At 42.5% G+C, this 17,176-nt stretch overlaps 1 protein-coding gene across 1 annotated transcript in view; it reads left to right on the top strand.

Moving 5' to 3' along the window:
• Positions 1 to 13,699: 13,699 nt before the first annotated feature.
• OTUD7A (OTU deubiquitinase 7A) overlaps positions 13,700 to 17,176 on the top strand; it is a gene marked incomplete at its 3' end in the record, with an annotated part of 136,242 nt that continues 132,765 nt past the window's right edge. Inside the window, exons 1-2 of the mRNA XM_021712563.1 lie at positions 13,700 to 14,126; positions 15,958 to 16,112. Of these exons, the coding sequence (XP_021568238.1) occupies positions 15,962 to 16,112 (151 nt within the window). The remainder of the gene's footprint in view (positions 14,127 to 15,957; positions 16,113 to 17,176) is intronic.

Genomic DNA, 17,176 nt, shown 5'->3' with positions numbered 1-17,176 from the left:
TAGATTTACGCAGCTATGAGTGTATATGTATATATTTTATCCCAACAAGTCTACTCTAAAAATCAAATAGTAGCTGTCACACTCTTGAACAAGGAAATGCAGGGCTTCCAAGATGGCGGCCATGGGCTGAAGCAGACAGAGTTTCGGTAATTAACAATACAAAAGAAAACGTCCTGCCTGGCTAGGGGCAGGTCGACAAAACTATCATGGTAATTTAGTTTCTAATCTTAGCCCTAAGGGAAACAGCTTTCGGGAACAAGAGCTGACTACCCAGTCTACCAGGAAATAGAAGTTAAAAAATATCTAGAAAGAAGTAAAACTTAGAAAGACAGAGAGAAATAATTCTGCTATGCACTTTCCATCAGGTGTATTGAGATTTACTTATAAGTTTTACTGCCATGTATGCACACTAGTCACTAATCACATGCCAATATTATAGGTATAACTGATATCCTATGTCAGAGGCGATCTTCCAGATGGGCCTTTACAGGCCTCAGCCATGTAGCTATAGATGTTGGCTCCTAACAGAAAGTTGTGGTGTCTGCCCCCTGTGTAGATGGAGAAGTAGATTCTTCGGGGTGTAGTGACTTCCCAGACTGCCCTTGAAGAGAATCGCAAAACCACAACTCAGAACGGCCCCGCCTTTCTCCAGGGTTTGGGTAGCCCAGCCTCTTTGTTTCCTAACCCTGTCACGTGCACTTTTCTACTTTTGTTCATGCCTGCTTCCATACTGTACCCCAGGCCTCTGTCATTTCTTACTTATCTGATTTAATAGCGTCAGTGGAAAATTATGCTTGACTTGTGGTCTCTTATATGAGCATGGGGCAAAGAACTCGAAGGCCCTAAGTGGAAGTGAGTGCCCTGCTACCTCCCTCTCGGGCCCCAGCTTCTGAGCAGCCTCATGGCCACAGCCAGTGTGTCTCCTCTGGACATTTTTTTACCCAGGAGATACTTTTCCTTTTAATATTGAATTACTCTGTAACACATGAACGTTCCCATCTGCTTTTGAGAGGTCTTCATGTCGACATAGTGTAGTGCATATTCTGGGTATAGCATGCTTGATTCAGTCATTCTCCTGTTAACAGACATTTTTGATATTCCTAGCTGTGCCAGGAACACCCTTAGGCATGCTGCTTGGCATGTATAAGCTAGGTTGTCTCAAGCAAAGATACTGAGAGGCAGAATTGTATGTAGAGTTGCAGGATATGCACATTTTAAAAACTTTTAGATACTGAAAAAAATGCCCTAGGCTGACCTCGCCACCAGCCCAAAATACCTCCACAGCAGTGTTAAAAACTATTTCATCTCACCAGAACTTAGTGTTTTTAGACTTTTTGTGTAGGTGTCATCCTGATTGGGGTGGGGAGGTGCTAATGGTTATCTTGTAGTTTAATTTGCATTTCCCTCGTTATTACTAAAGAGAAGGTTGATTCTCCTTTCATTTGTTGACTGGTTGTTCTAGGTCCCTGTAAATTACAAATTCATATAATATACCATTTTTTTTATCAGTTCAGATATCTTTAACTGATTTACTTGGGAGTGTTCATCATGTGTTCTGAATGCCAACCAAGTTTTCAAAATCTCCTATTCCGTTATATAACTTTGAAATGTTTATGGTATTTTTTCTCATTTAGAAGTTTGTTTATTGTCTTTGTTTTTTCCTATTATTCATTTTATCAAGTTTTTCTTTGATGAAATTTTGCTTTTTAATTCTTAGGAAAACTCCCTGTGTTTGTCAGGGGTGACAAAATGCTAAAACATTCCCCCAACTTTTGGTGCTTTAGAACAAGGCGGCTTTATTAATTTTTTTTTTTTTTTTTTTTAAGTTGGAGTCTCACTCTGTCGCCCAGACTGGAGTGCAGTGGCCGCTCCCGGCCACCGCAGCCTCAACCTGCTGGGTGCCGGCGATCCTGCCGCCTCAGCCTTCCAAGTAGCTGGAATTACAGGTGCGCTCTACCACGCCCGGCTAATTTTTTATTTACTTTTGAGATGAGGTCTTGCCAACTTGCCCAGGCGGGTCTCGAACCCACGGGCTTAGGCAATCCACTCACCTCAGCCTCCCAGGGCGTGGGATTACAGGCTGAGCCGAGCCCAGCTAGACAGCTTTATTTCTTACCATGTGTCAACTCAGAGTGGTCAGCAGGAGAGCCCAGCTTCACACCAGCATGGAGGGCCCTATGTTTCTTCTATCCAGTGGCTCCACGATCCCCTAGGGTCGCTGACCTCTGTTGAATTATCTTTAATGACCTAAATTCTCTTTAATGATCTAAAAGATCATCCATGACCAAGAGGTAAGGGAGAAGTGGGCACTCAGTGGGAGCTGGGGTGAGGCCTGGCCACACCATATTTCCTTGACGTGGAACTTCCCTGCCACACCATATTTCCTTGACGTGGAACTTAAGTCATGTCATCACACCTAGCTGCATGGGGAGCCAGGAAATGTGATCTAGAAATGCAAAGACAAGGGCCTTGGTCAACATCACACTTTCCTAGCTCAGGGTCATAAGCATACTCACATATACTTTTCTCTGACACATGTATACTTTTATTTCTTATCTATATGTATTTAATTCCTAGGGAATGTGTAGGAAGTAGGAAATCTAGCTTTATTTTTTTTCCCAAATTGATTTCCAATTTATTTCATAATACGGTTCTTTCCCCCACAGGATTCTCACAAAATTAGACATCCCTACATGTGTGTCATTCCATCAGGTAGCCACACTTTCAGCCTCAGGCAACAGGAGAGCTGCCCAGAAGGAGCTTCATTGAAGATGTGTTTATGTTATGTTCACGTGACAGAACTAGGAGCTGGTGCTCCATTGAGCTAGCTATCAGTGGTGTCAGGGCAGCATCTTCAAAATTCTCTTGACATGGCCCTCATGGCCATAGACCAATAATTTCTTGTATCATAGCAGGTCGAGGTAGGGAAAGATGGGAGGATTCTACTCAAGCCTCTTTCATTAGGAAAGTAAAACATTTACTAAAAGTCACCTAGCAGATTTCCTCGGCACTTTGGGGGGCTCATGAAGGCAGAAGCACTGTCCTCATGGATACTTTTAACTGCAAGAAAAACTGGAAAAGCAAAGATCAGAATTGTCTTGATTAATTTAGACCAACTGTGACATTACACATTGCAGCCACAAGCAAAAACAAATGTCTGTTAATGAAGAGGAAGGAGAATGGGTGTTAGATGGGAAATGAAGGGCATCTGCAACAATCATATACCAAAGTATCCTCCTTCTCTCTCTCTCTCTCTATATATATATATCACACACACACACACACACACACACACACACACACACACACAGAGAGAGAGACAGACAACACATATACTGACATATACACATATACTGACATATACACACATGCCTCCTGTCTCTACATCTTCTGTTCTCTGTTGGTCCATTTGCCTCTGTCTGCCCCTGTACCACACTACTTTAATTGCAGTACTTTTGTGTGTGATGTGTTCTAGGACAGGCTTGTGTATCCACTTGGTTTTTCATCAAAATTATCTTGAAATTTCTTGCTTATTTGTTCTTCTAAGTTTTATAAACTATCTCAACTTCCATGAGAAATTCTGTAGTGATTGCATTCAACTTGTTATAAATATTAGAGAGGACTTATCATCTTTAAAAATGTAATCTTCCCATCCATCCATTTATCTTTCTATCCCAAAAATTTATTGTTGTCGGCAAAAGAAAAATAATAAAGTTTTCTTTCACTTTTGTCATTTTTTTCCCTGTTAACTTACAGGATATTTTGGGGGGTTTGACTATTATTGAATGGATCATTTTTTGTTGTTTTTTAAAATGCTAAATTGGTTAATATTGATATGTAGGAAATGTATTGAATTTTGGATGTTGATTTTGTTCCAACCGTTTAAAATGTTCTCATTTGTTCTAATAGTCATGAGCTTGTTCTGAACATTGATGAGAGTATTTCTGATATTTTCATTATTAGGTCTGATAATTCCTATATGCTAGGGATCATTGTCCTTTAAAAAATTTTTTTAAAAAGTTGTCCCTGGTTTGTTTCAAGTTGGCATAATGAATAAATATGGGCTTTTTGACATCTTTTGAAATGATCATATGGTTTTTCTCCTAAGATTTGTTAATATAATATATTGGCTTGAGAACCATGTTTGCCTGTTAGTAATAGAGAGAAGACATTATAGAAGATTTGATAAGAGAGAAATTTCTTTCTCCTACAAATAAGCCTGGAATGAGGCATTCCAGGGATGGTAATGGCATCTCTAGAAAACCCCACAGGCTCATCTCCTTCCACCTTAATAGCCTCCAGTGACCAAGGACCCAAAACAGGTATGGCAGCTCCAGGGCCTCTCTTGTCTTTTACATCTTTCTTTACAATTTGGATTCATTTGGTGATCTTTTAAGTTTTATGGCTATATTTATAAAGGGAACTCACCTCAGATTTTTTTGTTGTTGTTGCTTCTTTTTCAGTTTGGACATTCGGATCATTCTGCCTTCATCTCTCAGTTAGGAATATGTTCAGCTACAAGTAACCAGACATTCAACTTCTTGGCTTGAACAAATAGGTGCTTACATGGATGGCACAAGTGTTGCGTGACACTGTCAGGGATGTTTTCCTACTCCAGTCAACTTTTGCTGGATTGTTTCTTCTGGGTTTGTACTTCATAGTCCCAAGATGGTGGGGTGAACTTGCAGATGTTATTTCCTTAAACAGAAAGAAGCGGGGAAAGCAATGGGTAAAGTTTAATTCCAGTTGAGGCAATCCCTTTCTACCAGGTAAGCAAATGCTCTCTCATAAAGCTGACCCAGTTAACTACTCTTTCCACCAGGTGGATCGAATCATCTAGCGTGGCATATGCAGGTTGAAGAATCATGGGTCAAGGAGAATGAGATTAGAAGAGACTGACTTTTCCCAATTGTGACCCATCCCTGGGCACTAGGGATGTTGTCTGTCTTCATTGAAATGCCTGGTCTCCACTGTACCCTGATGCACCAAGAGTCCACCCACAGTAGCAGGGGTGTCAGGTGGGCCGCACCTAAGAGACTGAGCTAGCACCTGCCCATTTCTGTCTCTACTCTGGAAGTGTCTTTTATCGTGTCACCAAGCTTTTGTATCTTCGTTTGTTTGCCTAAAGCACAAGTCATTCCTGTCAGTTCTCTCCTCAGTAAACCTCAGCAGCTTCCCACCAGCCTTATATGCACCCTGGCAGCCTGTACGCTAGCCCTAGCCTTCACCCTAGCCTCAAGGCCACCAGCTTTTCTGGACATGCTAGGGTGTCTGTGCTCTTGGCATCTGTCCATGTTGTTAATCTAGCCTGGAGCACCCTCTTTGCAGCCTTCTTTTGTGTGTGTGTGTGTGTGTGTGTGTGTGTGTGTGTGTGTGTGTGTGTGTGTGTGTGTTGGAGTCTCACTCTGTCACCCAGACTGGAGTGCAGTGGCCGCTCCTGGCCACCACAACCTCAACCTACTGGGATCCGGCAATCCTTCCGCCTCAGCCTTCCAAGTAGCTGGAATTACAAGCATATGCTACCACGCCCGGCTGATTTTTTTGATTTATTGTAGAGATGAGGTCTCTCCAAGTTGCCCAGGCGGGTCTCGAACCCTCAGGCTGAGGCAATCCACTCACCTCAGCCTCCCAAAGTGTGGGATTACAGGTTGAGCCACCGAGCCTGGCTTTTGCAGCCTTCTAAATCCTCCTCAATAACTCATCTTGCCTTCAGCCTTCTTCATTCTGCCAGGCACAGGAAACCATTCCTTTCTCCTGTTTTAATGGATATGCTTGTAAACGAGAGGGAGGGAAGGAGGCAAGCAGGTTGAGGTGGCAGCTCAGTGCTCAAGATGTCCCCCTCCACCCATCACAATGATAATGGGAGGCCATGAAAAGAGGCTGAACCATTGGGCTACTTTTTTTTTAAATAGGAGGTGACTTTACCCAGAAGAACTGAATAAAATGATTGGAATCAGTAGTAGAAATACAAACCTGATTAATGAGTTCTTTGGCTCTTTTTAAATCCTTGTTGATGGCACATTGGTCTGATTCAGACACATATTTTATGCCTTTGTAACAGCTAGATTCGTGAGCTTAGAGAATAAAAACATAAATCTTTCAAAGCAAAGTAGTCTTGCAAACATTCCGGTGCTGGAGGTTTAGAATTGTACAGGGATGCTGTGCTGCAGATTTTCAAGGATGAGATAATGTCTCTGACTTTGAAGTTTCCTTGGAAGTTTATCATTCCAGGGTGTGGACACGTTACACAGTTACAAGGTAATAGTTCTCTACAAGGCAAAACGAGTACTATCATGTTTCATTGCCTTACAAAGTTCACTTCCATGTTCAAGTTTTATCTTTGAAATTAGTGACTATTATTCCTTGTGGATCCTTTAGGACTTGTCTACAGTCTCCAACTTAGGATGGTTTGAATTATAATTTTTCAACTTTATGATATTGTACTAAGGTGGTATCCTCATTGTAAGTCAAGGAACATCTGCACTTAGTATGATTTGACTTATTTCAACTTTACAATGGATTAATTGGGGTATTAAATGCATTTTCAATTTAAGATATTTTCAACTTGTATTTGTTTATCAGCACTTAACCAAGGAGCATCCATAGTCTTATTTGAGTTCAAGGCAGGAAGTGGTCATCTAGCATGGCACTAGGAAGAACAATCTGCAACTCTTTGAGGATACAGGAAGAACAGTCTGTAACTCTTTGGGAATCATTAGCCCACAACCATAATGGCAACTATACACCTGCTCTCATATTAAGAACCCTTGAAGAATTCGTTATGTCATTGATTAGTGTATCATTTCAGTGCATGCAAGAAAACCTCAGTAGGTCCTATACTTAATACCATTCCCAAAAATGTAAATTTTAGGAGAGACTTTTCTTCCATCTTTTCATAGTAGGAGAAAATCGTGAGTGATTGAATAATTGAGTGTTAACTAACGAAATGTTTTGCTTCTGATCATGCCTCTGTGCACATAATGTGTTTCGAAGGTACCAGAGGTTTTGACCTGCGAACTTCTGAAGATACCCTGTTCTATTGTAAAGGGATAGTTTTGTGTGATGGAAGAGCAGTGACCTTTGCATCAAAGTAGGTCTGTGTGAGAATCAATACTCTGCTACTTGGTTCTCTGGGCTGCAGTTAAGTGGAACAAAACCACTTTCCCTATGGAGTTGTTGTCCATATGAGAGTTAACTCCCCCATGAAGCACTTAGCACAGTCAGGGCCATTGTGGACACTCAGCAAGTATCATTTATTTTCCTCATTGAGACATATAGAGGATTTAGACCCAGGGGAGTTATTTATTTTATTGTTTAACTCCATTCAAATACATTTGAAAACCAAGACAAAGATGGATAAATCTCTAGGAAAATATAAACTAACAAAACTAAACCTATAGAGATAGAAGATTTAAGCAGAGAAATTTATGTAGAAAAAAAAAAACTAGAGAAAGTTGTAAAACAACTCTCCCCGAAAGAAGCAAAAGGAACAAATTGATTCATAGGGAAAATCTGCCAAACCCTCAAATATCAGATAATCCCAGTGCCACTTAGGTTATTACAGAGCATTGAAAAGAAAGTACAAGTTCTCATTTTGGTTTATGTATATAATATTGACTCTAAAACCTGAGAAAGATTGTACATAAAAATAAAAATCATAGTTCAATAATATTAATGTAAGAATTTTAAATAAAAATGAGCAAACCAAATCAAACAGTACATTAAAAGAAATGCCAATGAGTGAGTAAAGAAGATTTATTCCTGAAGTATGAGTGAGGTTCAATATTATTAATAAAATTCATCATATTTATAGATTTCAAGAGAAAAATAGTGTGAAAGTCAACATCCGTCCATGATAAAACCACTTAGTAAAAGAAGTTTATGGATACCTCTTAAATGTGTGTGTGTGCGCGCGCGCGCACAACCCAAAAGCCAAGAGCCAGCATCTTACTCAATGTGGAAACACCAAAGCTTTCTCCCACTAAAGTTAGGAGCAAAGCAAAAATATCCATTACTTCTGATAATATTTAATCTTATATTGAATAGCTTTATCGATACAGTCAAGCAAGAAAAAACAGAGACTGAAATATTGAAAATTAATAGTTAACACATTCTATTTGCATTTGTTGTGGTTGTATATCTGGAAAAATAATGGAAAAATTGCTTTGAGCAATAAGAATTTAATAAAATAATGGGATATAAATTTAACACAGATAAATCAATAGCTTTGATTTTGGCAAGATATATTGAATAGGTAGCTGTGTAATATATTATTCCTAATGTTATTAAGAACTAAAATTGAGGCCTGAGGGAGAAGGTTTATATGTAAAATAGATGAGATTAAGTAAAAAACTCTGAAGTCTTCGGTTTGACTTGAAAACATTGTAATAAAATCAAGATATATTTTGTCTTAGATATATTTCTTGGCTCTGTTCACAAAAGTCCTATAAATAATACCTAGCCCACTAGCAATGGGAACACCCAACACCCAGATTGTGGTCTTGAAAAACCATTCTCACTAAAAAAAGACACATGGTTCCTTGGTGAAATGTTGGGTTTCATATCTGGAGGAGTAAATGTACAAGAGGAGCCTGAAACATCTTGCCACGCCTGATAGAAAAGAAACTATTAGTATCAGCTACCCCCAGGGTCAAGGCAACTTGATTCAGGACACAGGAGCCACTGGAAGAGGCTCTCGCTGGCCAAAATTAGGACAATTTGAGCATCAATAGAGACCGATAACTGCATCTATATTGGATGAATTTAAATGCATCAAATATGTTCAAATCCATGAGTGCAAAATGATATTTTTAAGGAAGAAAATGAACTAATCAACATTTGAGGAAGCTAGTGAACTAACTCATTCAAATAAAATGATACATTGAACAGTTGTAAATAAAACATTTATCTTGCCTTTTCTATTTCAAGTCTACTACTGGGTGACCAAACAGTAGATTAGTGGAAGTTTCCCTTTGTGTAAGTATTTCAACTAATAAATGAAAAAGAATGAAAGAATTAGTTTGCACAACCCCACATGATTGCTGTGTCTAGGCAATGATCATCATGGCTGCCACCATCACAAGCAGAGCCAGTCAGGCATCCAGCACTAACTGATGGAAGAAGGCAGTGCCAAAATTTGCCCTAAATTGAACCTGAATTTGATCAAATCTTTCTATCCAATGCTAATTTACAGGGAATACAGAGGACAGAGGAACATGTAGCAGAACACCATAAGAACAATCAGTAAAAGCCAGATAGTAGGTAACTCTACAAGAAAAAAGAACAGGTTTTACAGCAAACAGAAAAAATGATGGAAGAAGAATACATAGATTAAAAAGAAAATGTCACCCGGGCTTGGTGTCTCAGTCTGTAATCCTGCACTTTGGAGGCTGAGGTGAGTGGATTGCCTGAGCCCGCAGGTTTGAGACCTGCCTGGGCAGCTTGGCCAGACCTCATCTCTACAATAAATCAAAAAATTAGCTGGGTGTGGTAGCGCGCACCTGTAGTTCCAGCTACTTGGAAGGCTGAGGTGGAAGGATCGCTGAAGCTGCAGTGGCCAGGAGCGTGCCACTGCACTCTAGTCTGGGTGACAGAGTAAGACTCCAACTCAAAAAAAAAGAAAAAGAAAAAAAGAACATGTCAACCTATCACAATGAGTAGATGTTATTTGAATTCTAGTTCAAACAAACCAAAGAAATAAAAAATGCATGAGTTTATAATATTTGAAGTCACTGGTGTTTGGACACTGTCTGGATACTTTGCTTGAAGAATTTTTAACTTTTAAGTGTGATAATGGTGCTGTGGTTATGTTTTGGAGAGTCTTAGGGAGATACCGAAATATTTCTGGAGGAAATAATATGTTGTCTTGGATTTGTTTCAAAATGAGATGAGAAGGGAAAGTGGGTGGAGATAGAGAAGAAACAAGCCTGGCTAAGAGCTGATCATTGTCATTCCTGAGTGGCGGGTATATTGGCATTAATTATACTTTTCTGTCTACTTTTGTACGTATTTAAGTTTTCCCACTTGTTACTTGATTCTGTGTTCTCCTTGTCAGCCTAAAAATCTAAGCTCAAGGGTATGGAAATTGGGGCACTGAGATGCCATCTACAAGTGTTCATGTCTTACTTTTTCTTGTCAGTTAAGCTACTCAGTGCCTGCCTGTGCTCTGAAAGCCACACAAGGTCCAGTCATGGTCCCTGATAAGTGTGCCTCCCCCATCCAGGGCACCTGCAGGACAGGTGGAATAGGCCAAGTGCCCACACATGTGCCTCCTCTGAGCCACAGATCCAAGTGGTGTGTCCCAGTGCTGCCCACCATTGCCCCTGGAACATTCCTCGGTTCCCACAGAGACACAACACCAGGCATTTGAGAGTATCCACTACAAGAAGACTCAAGAGGAAAATGGCTCTGCAACAACACAAATCCCTTCGCTGTACCCCTCAGATGTTCCTGTGGTCACTCTTGCTTGATTTTTCACATAGTCCTGTCTGCCACTGTCTGGCCAAGCCTCTCTTTTTATTTCTCAGTAAGAAGACCCCTTTCCTCCTCAGCCAGGGCTTTGGGGGTTGAATTTCCTGGAGAAATTGCTGTGTTGCAGCCAAAATTACTTCTAGACCCATCTCTGGCTCTAGCTTGTGTTGTAGAGGTAGATAAAGTGATACGTGTGGCCGAGCTTTGAAGATGATGCTGTGCTCTGTGCATACAAATGCTTGGCAGAGCCAAACTTTCCAGAACACATGTTCCTGTACTGAAAGTCCACAGGCTCTCAATTTTCCTCTGGAGCATGAAAATACCCTGGAAGATGTGTTTCACCAATGGAGCATCCACAGAAAGCTGTGTCCCCAAGTACACTGCACCTGCCCAGGGCCACAATGGAGACTGGCAAGGGCTGGGCCAAGCAGGCTCCTGAAAAGAGAAATGCTGACATCTGAGTCTAGTGCCCAACTCATGTTACCGATGGAGCCCTGGATGTGAGCTCCTCGCCAAGTGGGTTTCGTCACCAGGCAGGACAAGACTAAAGCATGCCTAGCCTCTTTTCGTTCACAGCAGGGATGTCTGAATGCATGGATAGTAGAGAGCAGAGTCTCAGTATCAGAACAATACACATGGTGAACTTTTCAAAATCTACATTAATGATAACAGTAGTGATAAAGTGTGGTCTTTTGGTATCATCTCATTTCATCCTTACAGCAAATCTGAACAAGTCTCATTTAGATGAGGAAACCGAGGCTCCAAGAAGTGACCTGTTCAGGGAGATGAAGGCTTCGCACCGTCCGCTCCCAGGCTGTCAGCTCCAAGCCTGTGCTCCACCTGAGGCCTGCTCATCCCTCCCTCTCTTCCTTCATCCCTGTTCAGGGCAGTGTCTCATCAGACACACCTAGGGGAGCTCCCCGCCCCCCACTTGCTTGCATGCCCCTGACCTGAGCATGGCCCTCTCTGAGCATCCATCTCTCCTGTGGCCACCCCACAACCACTTGCCTCCCAGGCAGCTGCTCTGAGCACACCAGGGTCTGCCGGCCTGTGAAGCCTGAGGCAAAGGAGGCGTAGTCGTGCTTATCCTGCCTTCATTTAAAACAGTGATATTTTGTTCATCAAGGATTTTTCATTCATTTTGATTGTTGAATATATAGCATTAAACTATTGTCTGTCTTGATTCCTGAGGTTGGTTGGTTTGCTTGCTTGTTTGTTTGTTTGTTTTATCTCTTTAAGTTTTTCAACTGTGACAGGTGCCTCCCCTTATACCTGGCCCTGCCGTTCATAAGCACTGTAACCAGGAGGACAGAAAGAAGAATTGAGCAGATTCAAGCTCTCAGGCAGTGGGGCTCTCTGTTGAGAGAAACATGGCTTGCAAGGCACTGACTACCCCACTGTTGCCGTGGAGGTGGAGAGTAACCTCCAGGCACTCACTCACTGTCTTCTTCTGCCTGTCCTCAGGGGCTGGGCCACAAGCCTCTGCCCCTGTTAACCCAGCTTGGTCTCCATCTACCCCATCCTGTCACCTTCCTGTCTCTGATTAAAATATCTACAGACAAATATAATACTGGCGTGTTGTCTGTGGCCCCCATTGAAGCAGAAGTTAATGAAAAATCAATCCTGAAGCGGTTTTGCTTTCATCCTGTTGCACCTCTATCCTGCAGTTTTGCCTTCTCTAGTTAGGCCAGTTTCTCTAGTGAAGGGTCTCCCAGATCCAGCAGCCTGTGTCTGAGGCCTGCACCTGTGTCTGTGCCTTTCTCTCTCTGCTCACTAGGGAGCCCTGGGGAGGCTCGAAGGACTCATAGTTCCCATATAGCCCTACAGCAGTGGCCTAAACAGAACAGCAGCTTGATGGAGGCTGGTGGCTTGAGGAATAGCCTCAGGCATAGGAGAGAAGACAGATAGAAGGCATGAGCCCCTTCTAGTGTCGATTCCTTGTGATTCCAAGCCAAAGTATTAGAGGCAGGCCCCTGCTTCCTGCCTTCAGCAGGCTGGTTTGTAGCTGTTCTGTTACTCGGTGGAGACCTGGGAATGCAAGGGTAGTCTTAGGGTCTCTATTGAGAGTTCATTCCCTAGTTTGATAATTAATGTTTACTGAGTATGTACTATGGGCCAATACATTTTATACATGCATTTCTTAAAATTTCATAGTAACTATGAGACACTGTTATTATTCCAGTTCCGATGAGGAAATAGCCACATAGAGGTATGATTGCATTCCCTCAGTCACACAGACAGTAAGTGATGGAGCCATTTTGGATCCAGGGGACTGATTCCAGGGCCAACCCCTTGCCCCCACACTGCATTGCTTCTCCTAGGGCCAAGTCACACTGAGAACAGCTGGACACACCATGCTCGCCAGAGCTGCCATTGAGGCCCTCGGAGATGTTCTGTTCGAGGGCCAGGATATACTGGGGTGAGCAGGAATGTGGAGCCAAGCACAGACACCCAGAACCTCATGCCACTGGGCGTGGCCAATGGGTGCTTTGGGCCACACAGGGCAGGTCAAAAGGCACAGCCCTGCACTTAGGAGGAGTGCCCCCACCAGCCCAGCTCCTCCCATATCCTCATGAGGCGTGAGTATGAGGGCTTAGTGACAGTCGCAGCGTCAGACTTAAGAAAGATATCTTGAAGCAGATAGATGCAGTAGTTCCTTGCCCCACCAAAAAAATCATGTTAAGTCCATCCTTTAATCTCTGTCTGCATGAAGGACAAGATACAGAGCAGGAGACGTGGGCACAAATCTTCCCTCCCATGCCAGTGAAAACTTGTCAGGTTCACAGCACGGCAACCTGGTATAAGCATAAAATGACTGAGATTGGATGATTCACTGTAGCTGAAAAGTCCATAGACAGATGAACTGATGTACAAGACGTGGTCTGTGCATGCAATGGAAGATTATCCAGTCCTAAACAGGAAAGAGATTCTGACACAGGCTGCAAAATGGATGAACCTCAGGGACATGATGCTAAGTGAAATAAGCCACTCACCAAAGTCAAATGCTACAGGATTCTACTGACATGAGGTACCTAGAATTGTCAGATTCACAAGGTGGAATGGTAACTGCCAGAGATGGAATGGTATCTGGAAGCGGGAGAAATGGGAGTTGCTGTTTAATGGGCACAGAGTTTCAGTTTAGGGAAGATAAGAAAGCTCTGGAGATGGATAGCGGTGCTGGTTGCATAGCAGTGTGAATGTACTAAATACCACTGAGCTGTACACTTAAAATGGTTACAGTGTAATTTCATGTAGCGTATACTTGACCACAGTATCTGAGATGTTTACTAGTATAACTGTGATGTTTACTAGTCTAGGTTCAAACAATTCTGCACTGTAAGCGTGATGCTGAAATAGAAGTGCTTACTAGAATGGGGACAGTGGAGCCAGCCCCTTGTCAGGGCCCCTCCTGCATGGAAGCTGGTGGCCCACTGGCAGGCGAGGGCCTGGAGGCCCAGAAAGGCAGAGGCTGGGCCTCAGTCAGTTGGTCTCAACCCAGGTGCAGCCTCCTCTGGTGACAAGAAGTAAAGCCTTCAGCTTGTTCTCTGATTTGTGCCCCAGGTGGCAGTGACAAAAGAAGAGACTCTTCCGGCTGTGACTTCGGTACATGGAGAGAAGGAAGAAGACGATTTCCTAATTGGTACCATATACATCAGGTCAAATAATTTTCTTATTTTCTAGCCACACCAACCAAAAAGAATACCCAAGTAGGAGACATGGGCATTATAGGGTAGTCACGATGAGCATCCCTGAGGTTACAGACCTCCCTGCTGAAGACCCTCAGTCCTAACAGTCTGCACATTAGATGAACTTATTTCCTCCCTGCTTGCAGAGGCACAGGAGGGCTTGGAGAGGAGAACTGTCACAGCCATACTGGGACAGGGCTCAATTAGGCTAGTGTGCTCAGCTCTAGGGCAGGAGCACCTGCCACAACCCAGAGTGGTTATCACAGGGGGAGCAGAGGACAGTCATCAGTAGCATGAAATTCAAACTCACCCCTCCATATATAACATCAATTATATTCTTGCTAGTATACAATTTTCTATCATCTATATTGGAATCAGCAACCTTTTTTGTGAGGGTCTAGAGAGTAAATATTTTCAGTTTTGTGGGCCTCATGGACCCTGTTTTAACTATTCAACTCAGCCATGTGCAAAAGCAGCCACGGACAATTTGTAAATGAGTGGGTGTGGCTATGTGCCAATAAAACTTTATTTACAAAAACAGGTGGCAGACCACATTTGGCCAGTGGGCCATGAATTGTCAATGTCTTGCCTACACAAACACCAAGGATGCACTTGTGCTGTGTCATCCATGACTGAGTACCTGCCAGTGACCCCCACAGTGTTCACTAATGTGAGTCACTCTCACATGCAACATGATGGTGGCTTTTTCCCAGCAACTGGCTGCTGAAGTCATACTAGACCAAGCAGCAGGATGCCCATTGTATCCCTCTGGGATTATTCTGTCTAGGAAATCTGACTTCCTGAAGGATTTTGTTGGGTTGTTACTGTAAATATGACAACTCTGAGAAGGATGGCAGGTAGCTTAGCAGTCATCTTCACAAGTTTGCTATTTCAGTCAACTGGGGATTGACCTGGAGTCTTTCCTGATAGCAGTCCTTAAGCAGTATCTGATAGCCAAGTGAGGGCTGAGGGGGTGAGATGGTGCACTGATGAAGGCATCATTGGGATAGAGTGGGAAACACACATGACATTGTGTAAGTGTTCACATGTCTTTACAGTTGGAAAAGGATTAGAAATCTAGTGATTCCAAATAAGTCTTTCTAAGTATATTCAGGTGAACTCTTGCAATTTAAGCACCATCTAGGCTTTTTTCTACCCATTGGTCATTATTGGAATTTTTTCTACTATTGGGTAGGGTTAAAATGTAAGTTCAGAAGCACTGGAGTTGGTGATGACCCCTTGCCTTAGTCTATTTGGGTTGCTTATAAAACTAGGTGGCTTATGAACAAAAGAAACTTATTTCTGAGAGTGCTAAAGTCTGAGAAGTATAAGATCAAGGCACCAACAAATTTGGAGCCTGGCAAGGGCCCATTTCCTGCTTCATAGATGACACCTTCTCACTGTGTCCTTACATGGTAGAAGGGACAAAGGAGCTCTCTAGGATCCCTTTTGTAAGGGCAGTAATCCCATTCATGAGGACTCTATGCTCATGAACTAATAACCTCTGAACAGTCCTACCTATTAATACCATCACCTTGGGCATTAGGTAGCAACATATTAACTGTGGGGGGACACAAATATTCAGACCATAATACCCCTTCTCCCACGTGTCATGTACAGAGGGATGATATTTGGGTCTGACCGTTATAATTCTTCTTTCATGAAGAATAGGCAATCGGCCCAAACCAGTTCAAAAATGTGCAACAGCATGTGTAAATGTCTCCCTTGGATCTTTGCATGTGTCGTCACTCACATCTCATTTCCTTCCCATGGTGAGATGCCTCTCTCTTCTTCCCTGCAGATGGATGGTTTCTAGTCTGCTTCCAAACCCCACCTCGGCCGAGTGTTGGGCAGCACTTCTACATGATCATATGACGCTTGATATGGACGCAGTCCTGTCAGACTTTGTTCGGTCCACGGGGGCAGAACCTGGTCTGGCCAGAGACCTGCTGGAAGGTAAGCCCGCCTCCTTGGCCCCAACACCACCCTCTTGGGCATGACCACCTTCCAGAGGAGATGTCTGACACCTGTCTACAGTGGTCCTTAAGCAGTATCTGACCTCTTGCAAAAGTGAAAGAAACTGTTAGTGATGAAATTATTTGTGTTATTCTTGTCTTTATTTGGGGTATAAAATCGATCACCTAACTCTGTACAGTAAAATTGCACAGGGCACTAATTGGACTTTGCCTTATGTTAAATCTTATACATGTTGAGCCAAAATTTATCATAATTACTTTCAAGAAAGTATGTTCAGCTGGGCTCGGTGGCTCAGCCTATAATCCCACGCCTTTGGGATGCTGAGGTGAGTGGATTGCCTGAGCCCGTGGGTTCGAGACCCGCCTGGGCAGCGAGACCTCATCTCTACAATAAATCAAAAAATCAGCCGGGCATGGTAGCACGCGCCTATAATTCCGGCTACTCGGAAGGCTGAGGCGGAAGGATCGCCGGAGCCCAGCAGGTCGAGGCTGCGGTGGCCCAGAGTGGCCACTGCACTCCAGTCTGCGCGACAGAGTGAGACTTCAACTCAAAAAAAAAAAAAAAAGAAAGAAAGTATATTCAGTGGTGCAGAACTATTAAGACGTTTAAGAAAATATTTGTATGGGAGACCTTAGCTTCATTTCTCTGTTTTAGCTGAGACAGAAATACTTTAGGCCAAAGCTGTTGGTTTAAAAAAAAAAAAAAAAAAACACTTACTAGCCAGTAAACTAGTTGAGAATAATTCACAAGCTAGAAAACAACATTCATCCTCTAGCTTTTCAAGTGGGCCATAATTTGCTACATGAAAAATGTGTATCCTCCGTATATATGATGTTTACTCTTTACTTCATATGTATAAACAGCAATTTGTGAAATTAGTAAATATTTAGTCAAACATTGTAAATCACAGTGATTCACTTAGGGAAAAAACGGGAATGATTACACAATTTGTACAAGTGGAGATAACTATTTAAGCCTATTGAAAATTGGAAATCACCTCTTGGAGGGTTATGATAAAATGGCAATTGCAATAGCATGGTTTT

The sequence above is a fragment of the Carlito syrichta genome, unplaced genomic scaffold (assembly GCF_000164805.1).
Source record: "Carlito syrichta isolate Samal-C Ts95f unplaced genomic scaffold, Tarsius_syrichta-2.0.1 Scaffold303363, whole genome shotgun sequence".
NCBI classification, from domain to species: domain Eukaryota; kingdom Metazoa; phylum Chordata; class Mammalia; order Primates; family Tarsiidae; genus Carlito; species Carlito syrichta.
Note: the sequence above shows the minus strand (reverse complement) of the source record. Positions and strands in the feature narration are given on the sequence as shown.